The sequence below is a fragment of the Fundulus heteroclitus genome, chromosome 8, assembly GCF_011125445.2.
Source record: "Fundulus heteroclitus isolate FHET01 chromosome 8, MU-UCD_Fhet_4.1, whole genome shotgun sequence".
Classification (NCBI taxonomy): Eukaryota; Metazoa; Chordata; class Actinopteri; order Cyprinodontiformes; family Fundulidae; genus Fundulus; species Fundulus heteroclitus.
The window spans coordinates 24,450,352-24,477,779 of NC_046368.1; the positions used below are offsets into that span (position 1 = coordinate 24,450,352).

The window sequence follows — 27,428 nt, forward strand, 5'->3', positions numbered from 1 at the left end:
AAGCAGAGAGATTAAGGGGATGAAGAAATTCCTTCCCCTCTCCATTTGTGGCCTGAAACTTATCTGTTTGGGTCATATTTTAAAGACAGAAAATCAAAGACGCGATGTGCAATTAGAGATGCTTTTTTTTCCTGCAACAAAATCAAACATTTAACGGATAGGATTCAGGGGCTTATAGACCCCATCCGTTTGGGGGAACGTGTCATACTCGTGCACGGACCTGTACAAATTATACACAAATCAAGTAAAATCCCCTGTTTAGCAATCTCAAATATGGCACCACTTCAAAAAGGCCTCAGTTGTATATTTGAGGAAGTAAATTTATACAACTGCTTAAGTTAAGTAAGGTTGTTTTTCGGTTTTAGAGTGGAAGTCCTAAGTGTTTTGAAGGCAGCATTATGTTACAAATCTGAAGCTTGATCTGTCTACGATAACTCATCAACAGTTTAAGGCATGTTATATACATTTTTCCCCAATATAACACTCCTAATATTTTCAGAAATGTAAAACTTTCAAAATTTCCGTATACACATTTTGTTTTCTGTCTTTGTGAGGAGTCCTTTTTAATGAGTACAGTTTAGAAGACACATATCGAAGCCTGAATCGATGACTGTCATCTGTTAAATAGAACAAACACATTTTTTTGCTAGTTAAAAGTGGAAATAAACTCCTCTAAGTCTCCTTTTTTTAGTGCTAAATGATCACTGCTAAAACATTCACTCAAGTCTGCTGATCTCTGTCAATTGTGTAAGAGAATTAAAACTATAACATTTAATCCTGGTAATTAGCTTCACCAGCAAAGCATTGTTTTCTCACTACCTGAGCCAAGTCAGTGAGATATTTTATAACCATAAAATATCATCTATCCAAAACAGGTGTAGCAATAGATTGAAGTAAAAAAAATGTAAAGCTAAACATATGAGAGAACTAACTGTAAACAGATTTAAGTTTAAGATGATGACCTTGGCATAACATTGAATGGTACATAACTGTAGTGCAGGCAAATCGTCAATGAGTAATGAAAGGCTTTGAACATACAGAAGACTGGCACTAGATGCTTAAATTCACTGCTGGTGGGCTTATCTGCCAGTTTTGTAGCTAAGCATTATGTGAAAATGAGAGTGCTGAGGTATACCTGTTCGCATCAATAATGTAGTGAGAGTTGGAACAGTAATTAAAAACATGTTATGTTGCCAGAATTTTAGACAATGTTTGTCATAAGCAGTCCCCTCAGAGGCAGACTGGGCTTGCCACAAAGTGCTTTTTAACCTCTGGGTTAACCTCTGACACAGGCCAGTTACAGCTCTAAAAAAAAAAAGTTGCAGCAATCAAACCCTTTATATGGTGTTACCCAGCTTTTCAATGTTTCCAAATGGCATTTCTGAAAATGTATTGTTCATGAGCTTCAAGTCTCTGAAGCTGGAAGTTTTGCTTTCCATCACCCTAAATCTAATCTATACCTCCACAGACTCTGTGGAGTCTTACAAAGTCACATTGGATTCTTAGATGTTGCTCTGTGTACTTTTCTCTTTGTTGGCCTGTTAGCAGTGCCGTGTTTGGTGTACCAAACATAACTGTCTTTATTCTTTATGACCAGTTGATTTCAGATAGAGAAAATGTTTTGTATTTATTCTATAATGAGCCGCAAGACAACATTATTGACAGGGAAATGTAAGAAAGGACCATATCATTTACTGTAAGCCTTGTCGTGCTTTTTTGTTTTGCTGTTGATATTTAAAACTCAGTCTACAGTCACATCAGAACTTAGTAACTGAATAACCATTTGTCAATCTTTTGTTTATTCCAAATAAGAAAATTAAATGTGTTTACCTGGATTTCACAATAAATGACACGGCAAGCTTTAAAACATTTATCCAAAAGCAACTTGTTTCTGTTTCAAATTTAGCCCCATCTGCCTCAATACAGAAAAATAAGAAGGAAATCCAATCCAAACGCTGGAAATTTTAATCAGTAAACCAGTCAGAATAATTACACCAGTTATACAGACATTAAGGCATCCCTCTGGACTGTGGTTGCCCACAGCATGAAGAATCACCAAATCCATGACCACAAGAGCCACACACGGTTAAATACTGAGAAAACACGACCCTGTGAAATCCTGTTGTGTGCCGTGACACCTGTGAATACTTTCCAGCCACAGAAATGCTTGTATTTTTCATTGGAATGAAGTCTCACACGCATATACGTGCTGTAACATGAGCACTTACAGGGTGGGGTTAATGAAATAATTACTAAAGATTCTCAAACACTGCATTTCGACAGGTTACACAGCCTGTTTGAACTGTCAACGGTTCAAGTTACTGCTGTTTTTTTTACTCGTCTAGCATCTCTATGATACAGTTAAGATTGCACAGTCGTTTTTTTGTCTTTTGTTTGATTGCACGTTCTTCCCCACGCCTATAGAAAAGATATTGCCACAATATAACCGTCTCCTGCACATAAATTCTGGAACTGTATGAAAAGAGAAACTTGTACAATAAACAAAATAGACAACACTAGTGATCTTTTTTTTTTTTTTTTTGAGGACTACGTAATTACTAACTTCAATACAAAACAGACATGGGTAACTGTGAACTAAAGCTCACATGGTAAAGTTAGAATTTGTATATATGCTACTGGTGTGATGAAAACCATTTCTATAAATGGTGTTTACTTTTTTGTCATGGTCCCAAACTCTCTTTTTTGAAGACATTTCAGGTTGCTGCCCACGGTAAACATCCGTGGCCAGAGAACAGAAGTGTAAATACTTTTTCAGTGGGAAGGCCTATTGAAAGTGGGAACCAACAAAGTGAAACTTGCCAGTTCAAATAGAGAAAACATTATTTAGAAGCTTTTTTGTTCCTTTGGAACAATGGGCAGCAATCACAAAAAATACGCAGGAAGTCAGTGAAAAGTGAAGAATCTAATTTTCCTTATTCTATCATTTGCCATTTTTAACCCATAGTTGGAGTTACATCTGTGCTGTTCACATACATGTAGCCTACATCTACGTGGTATATATGGAAAATATTGTATCCACAAGTTAATTTAGATTAATTTGGTATTAATACATCATGTTACTATAATGCTTATATTTTATTACCTAGTTTGAGGTGTTGTCAAGGGGAAGTTGTGTCATAATAAAACTTCTAAAGCTGACAGAGTAATTATGAGATGTCTAACAGGGCAACTGTACTTCAGGAGGCCAAAATTTTGATATTGAAGATTGCAACCTAAAATAAGCCACCATTTTTAAGCTAAAGCCAAGATTTTGGAATGCTAGCATGCCACTAGTTTAGCGTAGCATATGAATCTAAAATGCATATTCCTTTCTTATTTAGTTAGTTTTGGAAAATATATACACTAAGCTTTAGAATTTGTAATAATTAGTTTTGTAAAGCAGCACAAGCTAATAGCTAACAGGATGCTAAGCTAACTGTAATGACATTTTAACCTAAAGAAATTAGCATAGCGTGGTAATCCTAGCTGTTGTAAGTGGGGGAAAGCCCTTATTTGTTTTGCAACATCATTAACTTGAAGACTTGAGCAACTAAGAGTAGCCAGAAGGGTTAGGTTTCTAAGCTGGTGGATCATTGTTCACAATTCATACATCACACCAAAAAAAATTTTAAATATACGTGCCAATAAAGCAACAAAAGTCAATGACTGATAGTTCCTGAAAATAAAACGATCTCGTTCCTTAGGTCCTTTAGTCCTAAATGTTATGTTTCTCTTGAAAATTGCAATAAATATTGCATTACTTAAGTGAACAACTTTTCTGAAATTGACACTGAGTGGAGAAGCACTGAGTGGAGAGGCCCTGCATGGTTCTCGACTGCAAAAATCCCCTGCCCCCCCCCACTCGTTTAAGCCACATGAACGTGTTCCCTGGTGAATGTGGCTTGACCAGTTCCGCTTTCATGGTTTTGGATTTACCAAAATGAATCACTGACAAAATGTTTAAGAATAAGACAACATCATTGCAAACATAAGTATTTGGTGAAGAAGCCGTAACTATGACTCTAATGGTGTGTCTTGGCAAGAAATATCTTCAAGAGATTGAAAGAGAGAGAAACGTTGGGAACAGTTAGTTGTGGCGACTGCTGACAAAAGGGTATAAATAAATCTTAAATTACAAACGTTATATAGGATTCAGTAACTGTGGCTTCATGATCCCCCTAATTTTGGGGGAATTGTTTTTATAAATTTGTGTTTCCTACCATGTGGACAGTTTCGATTAATTTTGTAGGTTTTATGGCTAAACTGGTGACAAGATGCCTAATACATTATAAACCTGTACAAAACATGTATAAACTATAAACTTTAAATATATAGAAGCGCAAATATTCTCAGAGAGAAAACAACGTACCGTGATACATATGGATTCTTTAAACCGCTGTTAACCAAGCATAAGAAATCATAGGTAAGAAATTACACGTTCATCAAAAGTGTAACAGAAATTACCCTTTTTATCCAAAACACATTTTTTTCTCTATATCCTGTTTTGCTTAATAAAGTACGATTATTTTTAACTGAATGCATCTCAAGCAGCAACTGATAAAGTTTGATCTTCCTGTTAAATCACAAACCTACTGCACAAGAGTTTCTCGTTTCTCATTACTTCAGATACTGTATGTATTCTCATCCTTCTGGCTTATCTTTACGCCTGGATAGGCAAATGCTCACATTCACGTCTATACATGCCCCCCTATGCCTGTTTTCCCAATAGCGATCACATAGACTATACAAAAGCAAGGTCCTCCATGAGTTTTTCCAAGCATGTAAACGCATCATTTAAGCAAAACAGCAGAGCCTCTCAGCCGGTCAGCAAAAACTCACAGCTGCATGCAGTTTGAGCCCAGCAATGATTGTGCATAACCCACACATGCATGTTTTGCAGTTATAAACATACTTGCTTTGGTCATTTCCATGGCCAAAACAAACAAACAGAAAAATGTTTCCATTCCTGAGGGCTCAGCGCACGTTGAGGTTGAAGGTGCAGGAGTTTCATTCATCTGGCGCGAGATCGCTGGCTTCTGGCGGCGTGTTGCTATGTGACTAGTAAACAGATAAACAATGGAAAGCTTGGAAATTTCTCTTAATTGCTTCTAGCGTAAAAAGAGCAGTCCTCGCACTACAATTCAGCTCGTAGCAACAGTCGCTGCGCCGTTCTGGTTTGTGACACCGGGTGCTGTTCGCCCGCCACGGCCAGTTTGGAAGCAGCACACAACGTCTAGTCACTACAGCAGCCACTGAGACACCTACAGCTACCGAAAACAGCTGCAGAGACGTGACACAAACACCGGGCTTCAGAGCTATCCGATGAATAAACTGATATTTAGCTTCCGTTTGGACTTGTTGCAGCTTCAAAATAAGACGTTGCTACATTTACAAAAGTGCTCAAAATGCCTCTTCGCCGACGTGCAAATTCCTCAGCTTCATGTGAAGGCAGAAGTGGAAATGTATCATCAGACCTGTGGAGAAAAAAAAAAAATGAAAAGCAAGTTTAAAAAAAAAAAAAAAAAGGAAGCTTCTAAGCTTTATTTCTACACATGATTTACAGCCACTATATTACAAGTGCCTAGCGGAAGAATTCATTTACATTTCGTCAAGCAATTCTTAATATATTTTATTGGGTATTATTTTGAGTTAGCCCAACAAAAAGGAATGCATACTGTGAAGTAGTAGGAATGTTATGTATGGTTTATGATTTATTTTTCCCCAAATACGAACCATAAATATTCAGCTGCCTAACTTAATAGATTTGTTGCATTTACAGCTCTTCAAAATTACTGACATTCTTCTTTGTAAAGTAGCTGAACGTCAGTCAGAGTAAATAAGAGTGCCATAAACATGATTTTTCAAGCCCTACCAAAACTTCTCAATTAGATTTCGGTTGGGACTTTGACTGGACCGTTTAACACATTAACGTGCCTTCATCTAAAGCATTTTATTGCAGATCTGGCTGTTTGTTTAAGGTTGCTGGCCTGGTTGACTGGTGAAACCTCTGCCCCAGTCTCATGTTTTCCCAGGTCTCCTTCCCTGGTCAACCCTGACCTGCTTTGCTATCCTTGCTGTAAAATGTCAAAGAATGAGGATATATCAGGGAAGCTGTTTTGATTTAAGCCTCGTCTGACCAGAGCACATTCTTTCACGTGTTTGCTAACGGCGTGTGGCAAGCTTTAAGTGAGAGTTTGTTTGGATTTTAACAATTCGGCCTCTTTTGTAGAAGCCAGGTTTTTAGTCTCTGAATAATAGTTCCCAACTGCCACCTGAGCTGGGGATCTCTGCAGCTCCTCCAGAGTTGGCTGCTTAGCTTATTGGCGTCCTCCTTACCCCAGCCAGTCAGTTTAGGTTGACGGCCACGTCTTGGTAGGTTTCCAGCTGTGCCGTACTCTTTCCATTTTTTGGTTGATGAACAGTGCTCCAGGAGATGTTCAAAGTTTGGGATGCTGTTTTACAACCTAACCCTGCTTTCAACTTCTCCATAATTGTTATGGTGGGATAATTCAAAGGGAATGAACGCTTTTACAATGCACTGCTGCATTCATTATTTTTTTTAACCTGTGAATGCATCGCTCTCAGAAGAGCAGATGTAATTCCCAAACTCGTTTTCGTAGTGGATGCAAAGTAATTAGAGTCATGTTTTAACAAGTTGTTCAAGTGAAGTTAAATTGGCGTTTATACAGATAAAATAAAAAAATAAATAAAAAAAACATAGGAAAATGCGTCAAATCGTTTTCTCACCTCTGTTAATCTCAAAGTGCTCTCGTCTCTGCTTCGATCTTCCTCTCTCCGTGAAGGCTGTCGGGGTCGGCTGGAGCCACCGTTTGTCTCACTGCGATCTCAGGACCCCCACCATATATGCCCAACAAATACTGCCATGTCTCCTCTGAGATCTGCCCATAGTCTGCACCTGAAGTGAAAACCAAATAAACTCTACTTTCTTTATTTCCATCTGTATGTCTCAGTCAGAGAAGGAAAGCTTACCTTGCTTCAGCTGTATATGTCCTCCTTTCATAACACCAATTTTGCTATTGTCAATGGGACCAGGTGGCTCTGAGGAAACAACCGAAATTTTATTTTATTTTTTTAAGTATGAAACACACATAGCTGTACATTTGTATGTGTGGCGTTTGTACCGTTGTCTTTGCCCTTCACAAAGCTCTCCCACTCTCTGAACCACTGCATGCTGATACATAGAATCACTGATGGAGCCTCCTCAGCCTGAAACTCTTTGTTCAACTACAGACAACGCATAAATGAATAAAGAAGTCCCAAGCACAGTGAGCAAGATTAAGAAAGAAGAAAATGATGAAGCCTTGCAGAAAAGCGGGGCTGACCTTAATGAAGGTGTCTATTTCCGTTTTCCTGCGTTTACCCAGAGCTTCGATCTCCACCTGACAGATGGCGCACATGTACAGGTGGTTGACTGCGGGGCCACCTCCAAAACTGAAAACAGCAACGCAAATACGCAGCAAAAGGTTACTGAAGTGATAAAGACAGAGGTTGTCCACATGTTTTATTTTGAGTCTGTTTTTTTTTTTTTCAAATTACATCAAATTTAATAAAGATAAATATTTTGTTTATAAATTTTTAACATTTATTGTGGGAAATTATAACTTTTTTTTTTTAAACAAAAAGCAATGGAGCCATACTTACTGTCACTCCTAACCCTCCCCATAAAATTAATGTGATTGAAGCTTTAACATCGGGACATTAGAAGGAACAACTAAGAACAATTTCACTTATATGGCCCTAAAATAGACCAGAGTTTAGTTGATACCCTGCTTTAAGTTGACCAGAGAGTCAAAGAACAGACAATTAGTAATCCATGTTTCTCAGGGATTATGATACTTTAAAGGTCTCTGAGAACCAAACACTATGGCAAACTGAATGACTCACCTAAACTTGAGCTACAGTTGCTCCATTTGGGTTAAAATGTCCTTTTGTCTGAATCCTTGTGTGAAATCAATTATGAACAATAACGGTTGCCTTTTGTTTACCTGTTGTAAAGGTATTCCCACACATTCTGGGGAACTATCACAACCAGATCATCAATGTACTGGTACTTATTAGGCGGGATGCCTGTAAAAGAGAGAACATATTTTAAAAATGACTAGTTTGTCTTCTCAAATCAGAAATTTTAAAATGCACACTGCTGCTTAATCAGATATACAGTCTAGATATTTTCAATGTGGTATTCTGTCTATAATGGAGTGGCCATGACAGTCAGGGGCCTTCTTTATCAACGGGAGGAGACCTCTCATTCCTTCTGGTCTCCCTCCCTTCTCAGATTGCCGATCTGAACGCAAAGCCTCAGAGGAGTTTCAACAAGGAGCACGAAAACAGCAACCGAGTTTACTTTTTAACAAGTTCTTTTAATGTAGATAACATCTGTGCTTTCGCCTATGATTCACACATTTAATAAACTCCTCTCTGTGAAGTTTTTTTCAGTTTCTTGGCTTTTTCACCGTGGTTGTCATTTCATCAGGAAATAATTGCTGCAAATGGAGGATGTTTTCATGAAAGCAAAGTCCCAAGGGCAAAATTAGTTTTTTTTTTAAAGCACGGATAATTATTTCTAACCATGTCAATGTCTGTCTTCGCCATATTTTTCTATCAATTTTGCAACTCATTTAATTGATAAAATGTGAGGTTTCACTGTTATGGGGTCTAGTGGTTAGGTTTAGGACTAAGACGTTGACATGGTTTAGGTTAGGTACGTACTGGTAATGATTAGAGGTTTAGGGTCAGGTTTTCTATGGCCTTACTCTGAAAATAACTGAAAATGAATGCAATGGAGGTCAAGGCGAGGTCCTTGGTTTTAAAACAAGGTTGTGTGTGTGTTCTTGTACTTGCAGCTGAGCGAGAACATTTTACTAGTAATGTGAGGACATTTTCTGGTCTTTACTTTTTTCTGGGCTTTGGGTCAGGTTTAGGACTAAGGTTTTAATTATAATTTAGGTTAGGGTGGGGGTCAGGGATAGCCCATAGAAAGGCTTGAAAATGAATGGAAGTCAATGCAAGTCAAGGCACGGTCCTCACTTTGTACTTTAAACAAGGATAATAATGTGTGTGGCTGAATGAGAAATATCTGATATAGTTGAAAAACCTAAACATCAACAAAGCTACTATTCAATTCTAAATAACGATTTTGGTTTAAAACCAGCACCGACACAAAAAGCAATCATTGTCTTGTTCCAATTAGTTTTTTGCACAAACGCAGCAATTATCAGTATCATACTTTTTTTTTTTTTATTTACTTGTAGAAAAGTTATTTGTTGAAATGTGCATGTCAGTCATGCTTCTCTCAAGTCTTGTTTAATGCAATCTTTACCACAATCATACTACCAAAAGCATAACTGACCTTCAGGTAAACTCCTCATAAAGAAAACGTGTGCATGTTCTCTGAGATATAAGGGACACTTTTGAACCTCTCGGGAATCCTTTTATCTTAACACATTCATGCAATTGCACCGTAATTTGCATTGTCTTGTAAAATGACTGCCACCTGTCTTTTTTGACTACAACATTTAAACATTTAAATCTCACCACTTGCAAAGGACCATTTGCAAGTTTTGAGCTTCTTTGTTTTCGGGGCATTCAACTATTTGAACATTATGTCTTGTTTCTGTTTTCTGTGAATCTGTGTAAATTCTGAGTCGGTGTCTCACCAAAATTGCATTATGGATATATAATCCTTGATACAAATGTGAAAAAGAAAAAACAAGAGAACGGCCACACACCTCCGTGCTGACAAAGAAAAGTGTGATTGCTGATGGGGCCTGGCTCAGCAAAGGTGTTGAACTTATTCAGCCATTCTCGGGAGATGTAAAACTGCAGCAGGCTGGGCTCCTTCATGTTGGCCAGAGCCACCACCTTCTGCCTCTCTCGCACAGACTCCTCACTACTTTTCCTGCATTCAGGGAAAAAAAAAAAAAAAAAGTCATTAAAATGTTCCTAAACCAATTTGGGGAAAATCATCATTCAACTCACCTATAAAACAGCACATAAGCCTCTGCATTTTGAACCACCGTCTCATGGACCTCTGTCACGTACTGATCATCAAACTCATACCACTGGCCATTAATCACGTTCTGACAGTAAGCTATATAATGCCCGCCTGCATCAATTAAAATAAACAATAGGATATAAGAATAGTTTTGCATACATTACAAAGTACAGACAAAAATCACAACAAAACAGGATTTTATGTCATTTGAAGGAAACCAGTCGCTGTCGTACTTCCTGCCGTGCCATGGTGGCAAATGACGGACAGCAGATCATAGGTGGTGACTTGAGAGGGGCTCTCTTTGGCCAGGAAGGGTTGCATGTCGAGGCCCTCCAAGGGGAACGACACGTGGCTGCTGATCTTGAACGAATACATGACTTCGTGACGGAAACGTTTCAGGTGAATGCACAGAATCTAAAAAAAAAAAAACAAACACACACAATCGGAAACTTATAGGTGAGCTTACGGCAACTCAAAACCAAACCGCTTATCTAAACTGACTAAACCCTTACCTCAGGAAGTTTCAGCACTTTGCAGTATTTAACACCATTGCGCAATCTGCAGGCAAAAAAGGTACATGCATTTTTGTGGTCTAATAAAGCAACTTCAACTTACGGTATATACTCACTTTTTACATCTCTCACAGCTGTACATGTTGTCTCCTGTAAAAAATAAATAAATAAATAAATGACGAAAAAAAAGTGTAACTCAAATTTAAAACTATAAAGTATCGGTGCAGGAAGTCCTATTCCAATACCTTTGAGCTCATCAGCGGCAAAAAATGCAGCGAGGCAATCCTCAAGTGTTACCATGGGACCCCAAAACCAACTGGGAATACAGGACACCACAAACCTGTTCAAAGGAACAACCCAAGTAAATATGATGCAAAGGATTGAATGTCAAGCATACAGGACTGTCTCAGAAAATTAGAATATCGTGAAAAAGTATACTAGTAGGCTATTCAACTAATCACTTGAATCATCTAATTAACTCGAAACACTGCAGGGTTTCCTGAGCCTTGAAAAACACTCAGCTTGGTTCAGTAAACTAAATCACAAGTATGGTAGTGGTTAAGAGACGACATAAGATTCTCACAGTAACTGGTGGACTGACCATGGCATTACTGTCCTTGATTGGCCTGCCAATTCCCCTGACCTGAACCCCATAGAGAATTTGTGGGATATTGTGAAGAAGAAGCTGAAAGACACCAGAGCCAACAATGCAAATGAGCTAAAGGCCGCTATTGAAGCATCCTGGGCATCCATAACACCTCAGCAATGCCACAGGCTGATTGGCTCCATGCCACGCCGCATTGATGCAGTAATCTGTGCAAAAGGATTCCCAACCAAGTACTCAGTGCATTAATGGACATTTTCAAATGTTTGATTTTGTTTTGCTGTTATAATTTTTTTTTTTTACTTGGTCTGAGGAAATATTCTAATATTTTGAGATAGGATTTTTGAGTTTTCTTCAGCTGGACGCCATAATCAGCGATATTAAAACAATAAAAGGCTTGCCATGTTTCAGTTTATTTTCTGCAATGCAATTAAAAACATGAAATGTCATACATTCTGGATTCATTACAAATCCAGAATGTATGACATTTCATGTTTTTAATTGCATTGCAGAAAATAAAGAACTTTATCACAATATTCTAATTTTCTGAGACAGTCCTGTACAGTGCCTTCCAAAAGTATTCAAATGTCTGAACTTTTACATGATTTGACACGTTAAAACCACAACATCCATTATCAAATGGGTAGAGCAGAACATAATCATGCAGTAAAAAGGGGTGATAAGTGCTTTTGAAATGTTTTCACAAATAAAAATATGAGAAGTGTATTGTGCATTTGCACTTGGCTCTTTAGAGTCTCTAAGCCTCTAAAAAGTTTATAGGATGCCCCTTTTGATGCAGTTACAGCTCCAAGTCTTTGCACCAGCGTTACACATCTTAGGACTGACGTTTTGGCCCATTTGGCCGTAAAGCTAAGACAGACTGCATGGACAGCACCTGGAAAAATCCATTTTCAAGTCTTGCTACAGATTCTCAACATTCTTACACATAGATAGGCTTTGATCTAAATCTTCTCATTGTACGTTTAGGATCGTCCTGCTGCGTTATTAGAGAACCAGAAGACAAAAAAATGAATCCATCACAATTTCTATATTTTTTTTATCTAAAGTTAATAAAAACTTAGCATGGGCCGTCTGTCTGCGTCATATAAATAACCGTCCAATTGCCTTTTTAAGTCAACTAATCAACAGTATAAGTGTTTTTTTTAATAGTATAAAAAGGAACATGGCAGACAGATCAGGAGCTGGTTGTGGAGAAGTTCAGGGTTACATACCCAGCTCTGAACATCTCATAAAGCACTGTAGCAGCTATTTGGCTTAGACGCAAAACACTACATGTGAAGGAAACTGTAACAACCCATGCATATACTGTTGTGGTTAAGCTAGGAATTTATCTTTCATTTACAAAACTGACTACTGAAATGAGACATCTGAGGACCCAGTAAGCCCTGTTGACAACTATCTTATCTCTGCTCCGCTCCGTACTCTTGCTTTGTAGATTATTGTGCTTGTTTGCACACTGCAGCACAACACGCATCCTCCACCGATGCACACTGTACGCCACTGATTCCAATGACTTTCACAACTCACATTGAAATCTTTGATTTTAAACGCTAACTTGTCTTGAACACATTTATATTAAACAACTCCTAATGGCTCCGTTTGTCGTTGTGTGCCCCCCGAGTCAGGTCATAACAGTTTTGGGGTTGTCCAAAATTACAGTGGATTTCATCAAGAACTAGGGTTAATCGATAGAAAGAGAAATTAATCATTCAAAGATACTAATTTGCTTTAAATCAATATTAACAGATCCATTTATATTGTTGTATCTCTTCCAGCTGGCACACAGCCCCTCACCTGACCAAAATAAAAAGCTGCAGCTGAATGTTTTAAACTCTGCTAACATGTCGAGCACAGCCAGCAAAAAAACATATTATGTGAACTACTTATGCCAACAAGGCAAACGCAAAAGTGTTCTTTGGGGGGGGGCTTTCTCTATGAGGTAGATGGAGAGGACGGAGCACATGCTAGCTGCACTAATGCTACAACACAGACGGTCGAGAGCAACTTAAAAAAAGGCCGTTAAGCTTCTGTACCTGCAACAGTGAAGGAGTAAACCTCCCAGACAGCATAAGCTAACGCTGGCTCTATAACAAAAACAGATAAGTCGCCTTGCCAGAGGGGAGGGAAGATCACACGGCTGATTGTTTGTCTCAGTCAAAAACAATATTCAGGACTTAAAAAAAAAACATCTCTCCTGCTATCTGCACCCGCTGCGAGGTCCCGTATATTACGACGGCCTTTTTCAGTTTATCGCACAAACCTATCTGCCTTGAACCGACGCCACATCTCCTCTCAAAGCGTAAAATACATGGTGTGAGTCGGTCCGAACGTACACTACCGCTCAAAGGTCTGGGGTCCTGTTTTTTCAAAGAAAACTCACATTTATTAATCAAAGAGTTGCAAAAAATATAATAGAAAATATAGTCGAGGCATTGACAAGGTTAGAAATAACGACTTGTAGTTGAAATAGTAATTTTGTCCATCAAACTTTGCTTTCTTCAAAGAATCCTCCATTTGCAGCAATTTCAGCCTTGCAGACCGTTGGCATTCTAGCTGTGGGTTTGTTGAGGTGATGTGAGGAAATGTCTCCCCAGGCTTCCTGAAGCACCTCCTACAAGCTGGACTGGCTTCATGGACACTTCTTATGCACCACTCGGTCAAGCTGCCCCCCCCCCCCCCAACAGCTCAGTAGGGTTGAGATCTGCCGACTGTACTGGCCACTCCATTGCAGACAGAATACCACAATGACAATATCTACACCAGGGGTCACCAATCTTTTCCAAACTTTGAGCTGCTTCATTGGTGTTGTGTCATGCGAAGGGCTACCTTTCATCAGTCAGAGTTCACTTCAACTTTATGTAAAATAAATAAAATTTTCATGCTTTGTTAGAGATATTGTCATTATTAAATCTATATAAATGCAAGTGTGACTACAACAGAAAAGTAACAGAATAAAATAAGGTTTTGGTGGTGGCTTGTGGTTCTAGAGGTGCCTGTGGGCATATTGGAGACCTCTCATATTCATATATATATATATATATATATATATATATATATATTCATATTCATATATATATATATATATATATATATATATATATATATATAATATATATATATATATAATATATATTATTATATATAATATTAAATATATATCTAATATATATATATATAGATATATTATACCAAAGAAGCTGACTCATCATCTGCGGGGCTTTGTTTCCTTTAACTAGCAGCTATACACCAGGCTGCTTCAACTTATCACACTTGAAGTTACAAAAACAACAGGAGGATTTACAAGGAAAATTATGCAATTCACCGCTTGAAAAGGCTGCAAATGAGGCATTAATGCTAACTACATTTTCTTGACTCAAATTCCATCACAAAAATCATCACAGCTGCTCTTGCTGCAGTACCCAGTGTTCATTTGCCTGGAAAATCTAATGTGGTTCATTTTCAACAAAATAAAGCAACCTTTTACATAACCAAGTACGGCATGACATGTCAAGACGCAGCTTGTCTACAGTCTGCAGCAAATCTTACCCGCTGGCCGTATTTCTCCAATCTTCACTTTGATCTGAATCTCAAGTCAAAATAAAATTCTTCACTATCTGATTAAAGCAAATCCAACGCGTCAGCATTTTCCCTTCCCGTGTTCAATCCGATTCCTCTGAATTTACACATTTGTGCTCAAGCACGCTCTCTCCATTTTTTTTTTTTTTTTGCCTTAAATACGATGACTCAGTGTTGTTCACCCACCGGCGTATGGAGTCCATGATGTAGGAGATCCAGCCCTGAGAGCCATAAGTGTCGGGGCACACGCCAGTCTTTACTGGCAGGTTCTGATGGATGGACGAGTGGAGCTTTGCCAGGTCCTCTTTACCAGGGATAGGCAGAGAGAGGTCCTGGAAGGTTTCTACTGTAGTGGAGACCTGTAAACATTCAGACAGCTACGTTACACTAGCCATGACTCTAATGCAAAATAATAATAATATTAATAATAATAATAACTAACCATCAGATTTTCATTAACTGTGTAAATAAACCTTTAAAATGTCAATACTTACTAGTAATAACATGGTTGTTTATGTTATAATTGTTAAAATTGAGAATAATCACTTTTTCTTACTCCTTTTACTAATTTGTGTTCCAACCACAGACTTTCATGTATTTATGGAAATGTGACAGGTCAATACCATTAATGCATTTTGGTAAAAAAAAAAAATTCTGTGTTTTTGTATTCAGTCTCTCTTTAGTCAGACACTCCTAAATAAAATCCAAAGCAACCAAATGTCTTCAGAAGTCGCCTAGTTATGCTTCTGCATGGTTTAATCTCAATATCAATCCAGATATCCTGTGAGAGTCTCAGGGTTTTTTTTTAGGTAACAGTAATGAATAAACAGGTGCTGGTCGTGTAAAAAGTAGATTTGTTTCAGTAATTCCATTCAAAAAGTGAAACTTGTATTTCTTTCTTCTTTCTTTTATTATGTTTATTCATTGCATGCTTACTGCTATATTACAAGTGTTTTTTCTTTTACTTTTGATTATCATAACTGACAACTAATGAAAACCCCAAATTCAGAAGCTCAGAAATTTAGAATATTACTTAAAGGAGCAAAAAGCAATATTTCACCACTAGGTGATGCTTGAGCTCTGTCTGTAGACCAAAACAAGACAGCACATTCACACCCAACACGGTGACTATGAAATTTCCGCTTGCACTGCACGGTGTTCACTGCTTGCATTTGGCATGGACAAAAGGTGACACCGGCTTCATCAAATAGGAGAATCAGAAATACTTTAATAAAATAGGATAAGTTCCTATCTGCTTGTCTGTTCAACTTGAGGCGGCGAACCAGGATTTTAGTGAGCGAGTCACAGTGCAGCATTTAATGGGTAGAGCAGAACAGCGCCAGAGTCCCTGCCACGGACTTCAGACTAAAGCACTGGGGAGATAAGCGGAAGAGAGCACAGCAAGAGGCCGACAGGTAGAGCACCCAACTCGGCGCCGGCTGGCAGCTTCTTCAGCCGCACCGCTCTGACCGCGGGCCGCTTCACCGCTCCTGACCAGAGCGCATGTTGTAAAGGACAAAAACACAGCATCACCTTTCAGAGGCACGTGTCTAGTGAAGAAGCAAGTAACTCATAACTTTATAATGCTGTTAGCAAGAGAACGATTTGATCCAGGTGTGTGCACGTACGCACAGGGGCGGCAGGCCCGGCTATGAAAACAAGAGATCGGAGAACACACAGATAGTGTGTGACGCTTAACCACATCACATCTGAAAAGATACCTTTAGTTCTTCACAAAACTATTTTTTTAGTCCTATGTAAAACAATGAAATATCGCTTATTGCTCCTTTAAGACCAATACAAAAAAAAGCATTTCCAGAAATGTTGGCCAACTGAAAAGGTATGAACACGGACACTATGAGCATACAGAGTCCTCAATACTTAGTTGGGGCTCATTTTCCCTGGATTACTGCAGCAATGCTGCGTGGCATGGAGCCCATCAGTCTGTGGCACTGCTCAGGTGTTATGAGAGCCCAGGTTGCTCTGGTAGTGGCCTTCAGCTCTTCTGCATTGTTAGAGCTTGCATATGACATCTTCCTCTTCAAAATACCCCAGTGCTTTAAGTGCGTGCTGTTACTCCCATTTTCTTGCATGCACGGGCGAGGTGGTCCAGCCAGAGTAAAATCACAGTTATAGTAATCAAAATAATGACCTATTTAAAATCAAAATGTTTAAAGCATGTTATTATATATAAGCTATATGAAAATATTTGCTCAAGAAAAAGATGGACAATCTCTCCAGTCTCTCCTCCATGAGCCCAATATGTACCGGTAATTCAGTACCGAAAAAAGGTACCCAAGCTACAATGTTGAAAAAAAAACTTGCAAAAATAACTTTTTTACTGTTGTAGCCAAAAAAGTAGCAAAGTATAATTTCAGAAGTAACATTAAATGTCTTTGAACAAATGGAAATTGGTAAATGCAAAAGTAACAAATACATGAGAATTGATCCCATGTTCAGCCTGTTACATCTGCGGTTGTGGGGGCGGGAGAAGAGAAGAGAGAGCACGCTATGCTGAGAGGTAAACTTTAGAAGTGCCGGTACTGTGTACCGCTCCGTATCGGCCCACTTACAGCACTGCAATACCCCATAGATGTTCTATTGGGTTATGGTCAGGTGAGTTTGTGGCCTATTAAGAACAGGGATACCATGGTCCTTAAACCAGGTACTGGTAGCTTTAGCACTGTGTGCAGGTGCCAAGTGCTGTTGGAAAATGAAATCTACATTTCCATAATGTTGGTCATCAGCATGGAGCATGAAGTGCTCTAAAACTTGGACCAACACCAGCAGATGACATGGCACCCCAAACCATCACTGACTGTGGAAACTTTACAATGGACCTCTAGCAACGTGGATTCTGTGCCTCTCCTCTCTTCCTCCAGACTCTGGGACCTTGATTTCAACAAGAATTGCAAAATTATCTTTCACCAGAGTACATAACTTTGGACCACTCAGCAGCAGTCCAGTTCTTTTTGTCTTTAGCCCAGGCGAGACGTTTCTGACGTCTCTCTTGTTCAACAGTGGTTTGACACAGAGAATGCGACAGCTAGGACTCATGCCTAACATACGTCTGTGCCTGGTGGTTCTTGAAGCACTGACTCCAGCTGCAGTCCACTCTTTGGAAATCTCCCACACATTTCTGAATGGGTTTTGTTTCATAATCCTCACCGGGGTGTGGTTATCCCTGTTGCTTGTAAACTTTTTTCTACTACATCTTTTCCTTCCCTTCGCCTCTCTATTAATGTGAACAGCCAGCCTCATTGGCAATGAGTTTGTGTCTTGCTCTCCTTATGCGAGGTGCCAATGGTTGTCTTTTGGAAAACTTCACAGATCTGGTTTTTGTGGAAGTTGCTTCATACAGCAAATCATTTGATGTCGGTTCAACTTTGCTGTCAATAAAAATAAAGTATGATATATAAAAAAGTAAATCTAAATATTTTTCTTGTAGATATGAATACATACATTTTCAGCAAAAGAGGGAGACGTGGCTGGAATGGTGCAAATAAGCACAGCGTTGATCTGGAGACTCCGACTGTCAGGTGTTCAGATTGAGAGCCTGAGGGAGGAAGCTGACTCTTTGGCAGCTGGTTTTAGCAAAAAAGGCTCTGTAGCACTGCCCTGGTTATAAAAGACCTTTGGAATTTTAGTTGTAAAATAAAAAATTAAATATGTGATAGACCAACACAACATAAAATCCTAATAAAATACATTGAAGCTTGTGGTTGTAATGTGTCAATGTGCAAAGGTTCTTGGAGAGTGACTACTTGCAAATTAAATGTGTGTGATTATACACTGAAAAGTAATTGTACTGATGAAAATACAATCAAATTAATTTTTCTGCCTCCCCCCAATAAAAATACTGAACATGTTTATAAAAAAAAAATGCATAAATTGCGCCCCCTGGTGTTTAAATGCTGCACGTCTCACCCTGTCACAGGTCAAACACTGGACCAGGCTGAGGATGGAGCCGTCGAAGATGTCAGAGATAACGCTGCGATAGTGAGACTGCTTCTTCTTCCGGGAGGTGAGCAGCAGCTGAGCTGCAGGAAGAATGATGGTAGCAGCTAATTTAAAGGACAAACGTTACAGTTAAAGCAACCTGAAACCCAGCAGTCCAGAGTACTTTGTGCCAATCAAAAACAAGACAAATTGCTTCCAAGCCTATTGGAAATAAAAGGCATAAAGGTCCTAAATAGATGGAAAAAAATATATTATTTACATATTGAGCAGACAAAATGACTGTAGTTGCACAACATAACCCAAAGACAGTCAGGTTGCAAACTTTCATTATGAGATCATCTCCATCCAAACTCTGTGTTCAACATCACAGTTGATTCCTTTCAAAACAACCTTGCTGCTACTTCAGCCCTTGAAATTTAGTTAAAGCTGCTAAATATTAACCAGAACAAAAAAACAAAAAGAACACCATTCCTGATCCTGGACTATTGCTAGCTGATCTGTCAAATTAAAGTGAAGCTAAATGAAATGCCCCAATAACCACTAATGAGGCTTCTCTTGGCTGAGGACTAATGTGCACATTTAGATTTTTCTTCTTCAAATAACTATAACACAGGTGCCGCAAGTTTCCCCGTTCAAATCCCACAGACTGCCACTCTGGGTCCCCAGAATGCTCCCTGGCTTCCACACAGTGGCTGCCCAATGCTCCCTGAGGGATGGGTTAAATAAACAGCACACATTTCATGGGAATGTAGGTTCCAATGACAAATAAAGATGACTATTGCTATAATGAATATAACACTTTTAACTGCGGATTACCAGCCATAGGTAATCTAGGGAAAACTGGCCTATTTTCTGCCTGTTGGTGCAACTCCACCGATGGCAGTGATAAATCTAAAATAGTACTGTGGAACACAAGTTTTCACCGTGAAAAAACAAGAAATATCCCAACTAGTCTTGATAAGCTGTTGCGCGTAGCAGCAAAAGCCCTCAACTATAGAATTTCTGAGTTGCTTTCACCTTTCTTGAACGAGTAGGCAGGTCCTGCAGAGCGGAGCGGGCTGGAGCGTGGCGGACTGGAGGACAGCTTGGGATGCAGCTCCTGCAGGGTTCGGACGGGACTGCAGGGAGGAGACTGTGGCTGGGCCATTGATGCTTCATTATCTGGCACTTAAATAGCAAAACATTGGAAGCTAAAATGTACTATTTAGAAATGAATAAGCCAACATATATATGCATCATGCCTGTTACCTGCGGTGTTGCTGCTCTGGACCTGCCCCTGCCCTGCAGTAGATGTCTGTTTGACATCTTGACCTTGAACCTCAGTGTTTGCACTTGGTGCTGACAACTCTACCTCCCCCCTCTCAGGAGCCCCCTCCTCGGCTGCCGTGTCCACATCTGCGTCCTCGTCCATCTCTTGTGAGCCTCCACGCAGGGGGGAGCCAGACACCCTCTTTTCCTTCAACCTCTCCTTCTCGGAGATCACCATCCCTGAACCGACGCCCACCACCCCCACGGCTGGGGACCTAAACCCGTCGCACTCGTCCTGCAAGAGGAGCTCACCCTCCCCCAGGCCTCCCCCCTCTCCTCGGTCACTGCTGGAGCCGGAGTCGCAGGACAGGAATTCATCCTCGGAAGGGGAGCGGTCTCCGTCCCGCCTCTCGTCCCCGTCACTTCCCTCCCCGCTCATGCTGCACTCTGTCAGGGGCTCCTTCAGCTCCTCGTGCAACTGGTCCATCAGACAGCGCAAGAACTCCTGGGTGTCCTAGAGAGACAGGAAATATGAGAATGATGGCTGCGGCTTCTTTAACAGAAGCTGAGTTTCTGCTGTCAAACGGCATTTCCATGGATTAAATAAAAAATGGCTATTTTAGAAGATATTAGTGAATCTACGTTAACATGCTTTCTGCAGCAAGACGTCGCTTTGTACAGTGAGTGATGGAAGGTCATTTTGCAAAACTAAGAACTTCTAAAAGCTAATAAGGGCAAACAAGTGCCACAAATAAATAAATGATTAAATAAATATAGCTGGATGATAACTCAAAAAAATTAAAATAGATACCTTACAAAATAAGGCTTAATGATTTTTTTGTCAATATCAAAAAAAAAATATTAAATAGATTAACGAATAAATATCAAAATCACAGTTTAAAATTTTTAGTAATTGATAAAAAATATTATTTCTATTCCACTTTAATAAAATATTCATTGAAATATTTCAAAGTTTCTGTGATCCTGTCCATCCAGACAAAAAAAAAAATTAACCAATAATGAAGTTTGATGTGACATTTGATTGGATCATCTACACTTCCAACCAATCACTGTAGCAAAGTGAGGCCCACCCACTGACACCATATCTTTAGGTCATAATTAATTAATCAATTACACAAACTAAAAAGTCAATAAACATCAAGGCATTATGTTTAATGAAACTATTCAATTTGAAAACTGATGTATAAATAATTTGCCGTTTGTGTAATTGATGGTAACATTTCCACTATTAGCAAAAGCATTAAATTCATTATTTAATGGTGGACTTTAGCACAGAAATAAAAAAAAATTATTTATTTAATCAATTATTTGTTGATTTTGGCCCTTAACAGAAAACAGGCTTGGTATTTTGTAAATCTTATTCATACCAGTCATGACTGAAACATGAACTTAACAATCTTGCATTTTTAAAGCAGGATCATAAAGCAAACTGAAGTTTAGTCGTTTTAACAAATTCAGAAAAAAAACAACAGTTACACTTCAGCAAAATGTTTTGTCTTTTTTGCACGTTAAGCCGCTTTAACATGATGGCTCCAGGAGCCTTGCCCTGTGATGGACTGGCAACCTGTCCAGGATGTACCACATCTCTCGCCCAAAGAATCATCTGATTAATGGTAATCTAAGGAAAACTAGACTAGGTTCCCATCAACAAAGATAAATCCAGAGTATGATTTGACTTATCGGGTTTAAAAGCAGCATTGTAGTAACACCTTGCAGGATATTGCCAATGGTTTGCAATAGAAATCAAAGTGTAATTACTTGCAGGGTGCTCACCTGCTGAGCATAACCTCGAAACATGGGGTTTACCAGTTTGATGCCGTGGGACAGGCTGGTAGGGACAACATAACTGGGCCTGAAAGGGCAGAAGGTATGTAAGTGGGACTTTAATAAACGGAAGCAAAAACGAATTACGAGAAACAAGAAGCATTGCTTGGTACATAGTGTGGGGGAAGATACTTAGAAAGACTAGAGCTGTTTTATACCGTTTCTTGTGCCAGAGCTCTGAGATGAGTTTCTGGTAGCTCTTACACAGAGCTGGCTTCTTATCGGTCCGGACCAATCCGCTGCAGTCCAGGAAAAACTGGGTGAGCGGAGGGCTGGTGGACAAAAAAAAGACATAGAAAGTTCAAATTTAGCTGAGACTGCTGTAACGCAAGATATACAAAACAAGACTCGATACTAAGACTCGTCCCTGGTCAAATGGAGGTGAACCCACCAGTTGGACAGGGCCTGCAGAGCAGCATTCATGTAGCAGGAGTTTCCAATATTCTTCATTCCTGTCAAGCCTAAAGGCAAACAAGAGCAAGACCCGCAAACTTAGTCATTTACACACCTGTCAGTGTAAGTGAAATGGCTCCACCTGCTGTTCATTCTAGAAAAAATTAGAGAATTTTGCTCCTCCACCCCCCCCCCCCACCCCATTGTTTACTTTTGTAGGAAAAATCAGTAAAATTTAGGCGAACTGTTGTTGCTAAGACACAATTTTTGCACCTCTTGGTTTAAGCTCATCTTCCTCTGATTCTGAGCCGTCTTCCTCCGCCACTGCAATCGGAACTGCTTTTAGAGGGTGACCTACTGGCTGAGCAGCTGCATCCTGTGGAAATAATGAATGCACAAGTTTCTTTATGCACCAAGCAGAGGTAAACATATCTTTTTTGTAAATAAATATTCAGGTAAGTTGGGCAGAATTTGCACCTGCTCTGTAGCTTTGCAGTGGTGGGGTACAGCCGGAACAGGGACCAGGGCCGGCCTCTGATCCAAAAACACCTCCCGCTCACACACATAACACCAGATCCTGAAGGTGGTCAAGTTTACTGTCAGGTTGTGCTTTTTAACCTAAAGAAAAACACCAAAATTAAAATGTTACAATGTCTTGCAAAAGAATTCGTAACTGTTGAACAGTTTGCATTTATACACATTACAAATACAAACTGCTATGTATTTTAACTTGCGTTTTTTTTTTTAAGAAATAGACCAAAAATAAAAGTAGACCAAAACTGGGCATTTGAAGAAAAATGTTGCATGTTTGTTTTCTCAGATATACATTTGAAGTGTGGCAGATATTCAGTCCTCTTTAATATGACATGTCTAAATAAAATCCAGTGCAACCAACTGCTTTCAGAAACCACCTAGTTAGTAAATCGAGTCTACCTCTGTGTAATCTGACCCCAGTATATATCCAGGGGTTTAGTGAAGGCCTCAGGGGCTTGGTAAAGAATACAGGTGAACAAACAGCATCACAAAAATCAAAGAACGTAGTCAACAGGCCAGAGACAACATTTAAAGAAGGGATTGGTTATATAACAATCCTTCAATGCAAAATGAAATGAGAAGATGCCCAGTTGAAGGGACACCAATACTGAACTGTTTGACCAACATGCAAAGATAGGGTGCCACGTTGACCTGGACCAGGGGTTTACCACCTGAGGGCCCTACGTCTCTTTAGCATCATTCTGTAACGCAAACAATACTTTTAATTATAAAGCTAATAGAGAAGGAGTTTTAAGCTCTTGTGTGTTAGGGTGTGTTTTTTTATGAATATCTGTAGAGATTTTCTACAACAGAATGACAATAATGTTCCAAGTTCTTTTAAGTCCTTTTATGTATTTTAGCTGAAATTCTGTATGTTTTTGGAGGATTTATTTTCTTCATTTTCTGTGATTATGAAAAAGGCCTATCTCACCTATCCTCATTTTTTAATCTTCTTTTTAAATTCAGTTTTTTTATTTTAGTGAGTGTGGGCTGGAAGCCAGTGTTGCCAGTTCCTGTGAGAGAAACAAGTAACCAGCTATTATTACCTATATCTTGTAAACTGTATAAACAAACAAACCCAAAGAGGCTTATAACAAGCGGGCATGGCAACACTGCTGGAAGCTTTGAACACAATTTGAGAATTTCTGGAGGTCCCTTTTCCCCTATGTCATCAGACTCTTGAAATAAATCATTACTTTTTGGGTTGCTTATAGATGTAACAACAACAATATAAATATTGTTACATTGAATGTGCACCATTTTTGAATTGAAAAGTATAAATAAAAATCAGTTTCAATATTGCTGCATTGCTATACTTGTAAAGTTTTTCCTATTTTATACGTGCTGGTTTAAATGTCCCTCGTGGATTGCCGTAGGTTAGGCAGTAAGCCAGCCGGTGTTTTGTACGTAACTATCCCACTGAGCCACATGGCGACCCAAAAGCCCTGCTCCAAGTCCAGTCTCCTCCCACCTCATGGAGTGCCAGTAACAAACTCAGAGTGCGGTTACACTACTAAGCAAAGGGATACAGTCACACAGCAGCGCACTGTTTACAAAAAAAAAAAAAAGCAGATACCATGGATTATTTTGAGCACCGGGAGCCAACCACATCATGACAAGAAGAAGGTAAGAAGAAAACAGCACAACTATCAACAATGTGTTTTTGTGAAGCTATGTATAGCCTGCGTGGATGTGTATTGAGAGCCAGGACAGTGACGTAAACGGCGAATGAATATCTATAGGGTCCTCACCAGCATTTTTTCCCCCCAGCGCAACAGTGGAAAGCGGCCGGCGCCTGTGATATACGGGTGTGTTTGTGTCTCGGGTGGCTGGTGCATGCACTGGTGTCATTCCACTCCTTCTCTGGATGCATTCCCACAGCGAAGCGCCGTGAAGCTCGAAGGGGGCTGTTCGTCAAGCTGATAAAAGCTAGCGTTAGCTAATGTTGTTCGGGAGGGTTATAGCTGCGCTGATGCAGGTTCAAGTCCTTTACTGACTTTTCTATGTTGCTCTCAAACATCCGTGTCGCACTCTTTCGAGTCGTACTGACGAGCGTAACGGTCTAATTTTTGCGTAACTTTGACAACTGTCAGCGTAACGGTCCATTACGCTGAAGTACACTAGAGAGAACCCCGTCTTGAATGATGCTATAGTTCTTACATGTATCGAAACCTATTAAAATGGACGCTAACCAGTCCGCAAACTGTTTCTAAACTTAGCGCGAATGATAATGCGATGAACAAGAAGTTAGCTCTGCAATTATCTGTTTTTGGATTAGCGTGGATATGCCCTCCACTGGTGACAGCAGCACACCATGTGGATTCTTTTGTTGAGCTAGGACAATGAAAGTCAGACTTGATGGGTAGATGGATGGAGAAAAATACAGGGCAATCCTGGAAGAAAACCTCTGAGAGACCGCAGTCACGGTCTACCAGACAAAATCCAAAAAAAAAAAAAGAAAACAATTGTGATATTGCGACACAATGTGCAAAAATCTAAGTTTGTGCAGGACTGTACATTAAATAAAGTGGTCGTGAGCTACAGACATAAAGAGCAACTTGCAGAAATAATCATGAGAGGTTTTTTACCTGTGCATGCAGAGTGCTGTGATCAGCGTAGGACTCGCCACAACCAACATATGAGCAGTCACTCTAAAAGGGAAAAAAAACTGCGTCAGACAGGATCTGAGCAATACACGTCGTATTTATTTTCTCAGTTACACAAAATTAGTTATGCATTTTAGCTTCCATGGCAGCAGCACTTTTCAATTACATCTATGCATCACACCATCATTAATTATTTAGCGAGCACCTGCCTTCTCAGACAAGATGTACCGGTAAGTGCAACACATGCTGCTGATGGAGCACACGATGCTTTATGTAATCTTTACAGACTCCACTTTTAAAAATAATTTCAAAACGAATCAATATTTTCCATAAGATAAAACATAAATAAATGGAAAATACCTGTAGGCAGGCCCATAAGTTGGGTCCCCCGGCTCCACATGATTGGCATGTTCCCTGCAAAATAAATAAATAAATAAATAAATAAGTAAATAAAGCCGAAGAAAAGCCAAAAAAAAGACATGCAACAGCAAAACAACACTGCAGAGTTTCAGGCTGACGCATGTTTATTGTACAACAGCTCTTGGAAGAGTGTGTTGGCTATGACACAACTGATGCACAAGGCAAATGGATTGCACCGAGGCGCCAAGAAACATGTTTACCACAAAGACATCAAATAAAACCCACCTTGGATTTCTGGAGAAGGTCCTCTTTGGTAACCTCCCCTATTGAGTCCAGGTGAGGACACGCGTCTTGCTCTGCCATTGTACTCGATGTCTCCAACAGTACGCGTCCTAGCAGACGTGACAGCAGGAGGAAAACACCTTATTTCGTAAGAAGTTGGTTGCACCGACATCACGCACACACGGACGCTGGCCCCTACGGCCCAAACACGTGTAATATGCCAAAGAACAGCTCATTCTAAGCGCAACCCAAACGCATGCACACGGAGTGACAGCTCAGCAAAGTGACAGGCCCCGGTGTTTACTCACGAAAACAGAGGAAGGTCTCCTTTTGTCCGGCGCTGACAGCCGTAATTAACGCCTCATAATAACAGAAGAGAAGCGGCTGCCGTCGTGCAGATGGCTACATCTCAGCTCCGCCCAAATAAAACCGAGTGCCGAGGTAAAAACAGCTGACGGTGTGCTAGCTAGGAGAGCAGCAGCCGACCGAGCCACCATCCTCCTCCTCCTGCTGCTCCTCTCCGCCCCCATCCGCGACGCAGAGGCACCGCACGGCATGACGCAGACGCAGGCTGCAGGAGCGGGCCGACGGAGGAGCGCAGGTAGGTCTGAGCTTTTCTTTACTTTAAAAAGGATTATTATTTACAATACCAAAGGAACGAGAAGTGCATATGAAAAATTGCGGAATTGTAAGTTATTGTGATTATCTGTAACGTATTTACAGATGTTAGTGACGCGATTTTGTACGTCGCTTGAATGGGTTCTCCTTGCGCTTTGACTACCAATAAGTTCCCACTGCCCGGGTGACCAACTTTTTTTCTTCTTTCTGTTTTTATACAGTTTACTGCTATTGTGTCTGACGGATGGTCTGTTCTAGTTACTGAATTTATTTCATCAGAAACTATAATAATAATAATAATAATAATAATAATAATAATAATAATAATAATTATTATTATTATTATTATTATTATTATTATTATTATTATTATTATTATTTTAAAAAGTGTTTTCTCATTTAAATTAATAAACTCAAAAACCTGCCAAGAAAACAAAGAGAAATTGGTTTTCTCTATTCTATTCTCTTACAACAAAACAAACAACAAAACAAACAAGTTATGGTCATAGGACAGTCCGTCCATATTGTGGTACTGCTTTTTATGAACATGAACAAGCAGTACCAGAATATGGAGGGGGGTCCACCGGAAACCAGAGATTTAAAAAATTAGTAAATATATATTTATTGGGTTTTAGTTGTGTTTTTTTTTTTTTTTTTTTTTTTTTGATTTTGTTGACTTCTTTCAAACAGGACTGTGCCATGGCAATACTGCAGATTTGATTGTCCAGAAACACAGATCAGATAGGCTATCATAATTTGTGATAGCTTATTTGATCTGTGTTAGCCCTATGGTAACCCTTGTAAACATTTAACTTATTTCCATACATTATTCATTCATTCATTATTTCCATATT

General features: G+C 39.5%; 1 protein-coding gene across 4 annotated transcripts; it reads right to left on the reverse strand.

Annotated features, from left to right (window-relative positions):
* Window positions 1-1,947: 1,947 nt before the first annotated feature.
* On the reverse strand, window positions 1,948-26,512 carry usp20 (ubiquitin specific peptidase 20). Of its 4 annotated transcripts, none has more exons than XM_021318345.2 (25): window positions 26,265-26,512; window positions 25,960-26,066; window positions 25,675-25,728; window positions 25,297-25,359; window positions 22,652-22,792; window positions 22,448-22,550; window positions 22,173-22,242; window positions 21,940-22,053; window positions 21,731-21,809; window positions 19,937-20,450; window positions 19,706-19,855; window positions 18,656-18,792; window positions 14,915-15,087; window positions 10,773-10,867; window positions 10,644-10,677; window positions 10,528-10,573; window positions 10,249-10,429; window positions 10,000-10,126; window positions 9,750-9,919; window positions 8,007-8,088; window positions 7,344-7,452; window positions 7,143-7,245; window positions 6,991-7,059; window positions 6,748-6,916; window positions 1,948-5,474 (listed from the first exon to the last, which is right to left on the reverse strand). In XM_021318345.2, exons 2-24 carry the CDS (start codon window positions 26,035-26,037, stop codon window positions 6,759-6,761), a joined length of 2,850 nt encoding a protein of 949 aa, XP_021174020.2. In that variant the 5' UTR covers window positions 26,038-26,066; window positions 26,265-26,512; the 3' UTR covers window positions 1,948-5,474; window positions 6,748-6,758. The 4 variants fall into 4 exon arrangements, with proteins under 4 accessions (XP_021174020.2, XP_012721621.2, XP_012721623.2 ...); XM_012866167.3 differs by having other exon boundaries at window positions 21,716-21,809; XM_012866169.3 differs by having other exon boundaries at window positions 18,656-18,768; window positions 26,265-26,511.
* Window positions 26,513-27,428: the final 916 nt, after the last annotated feature.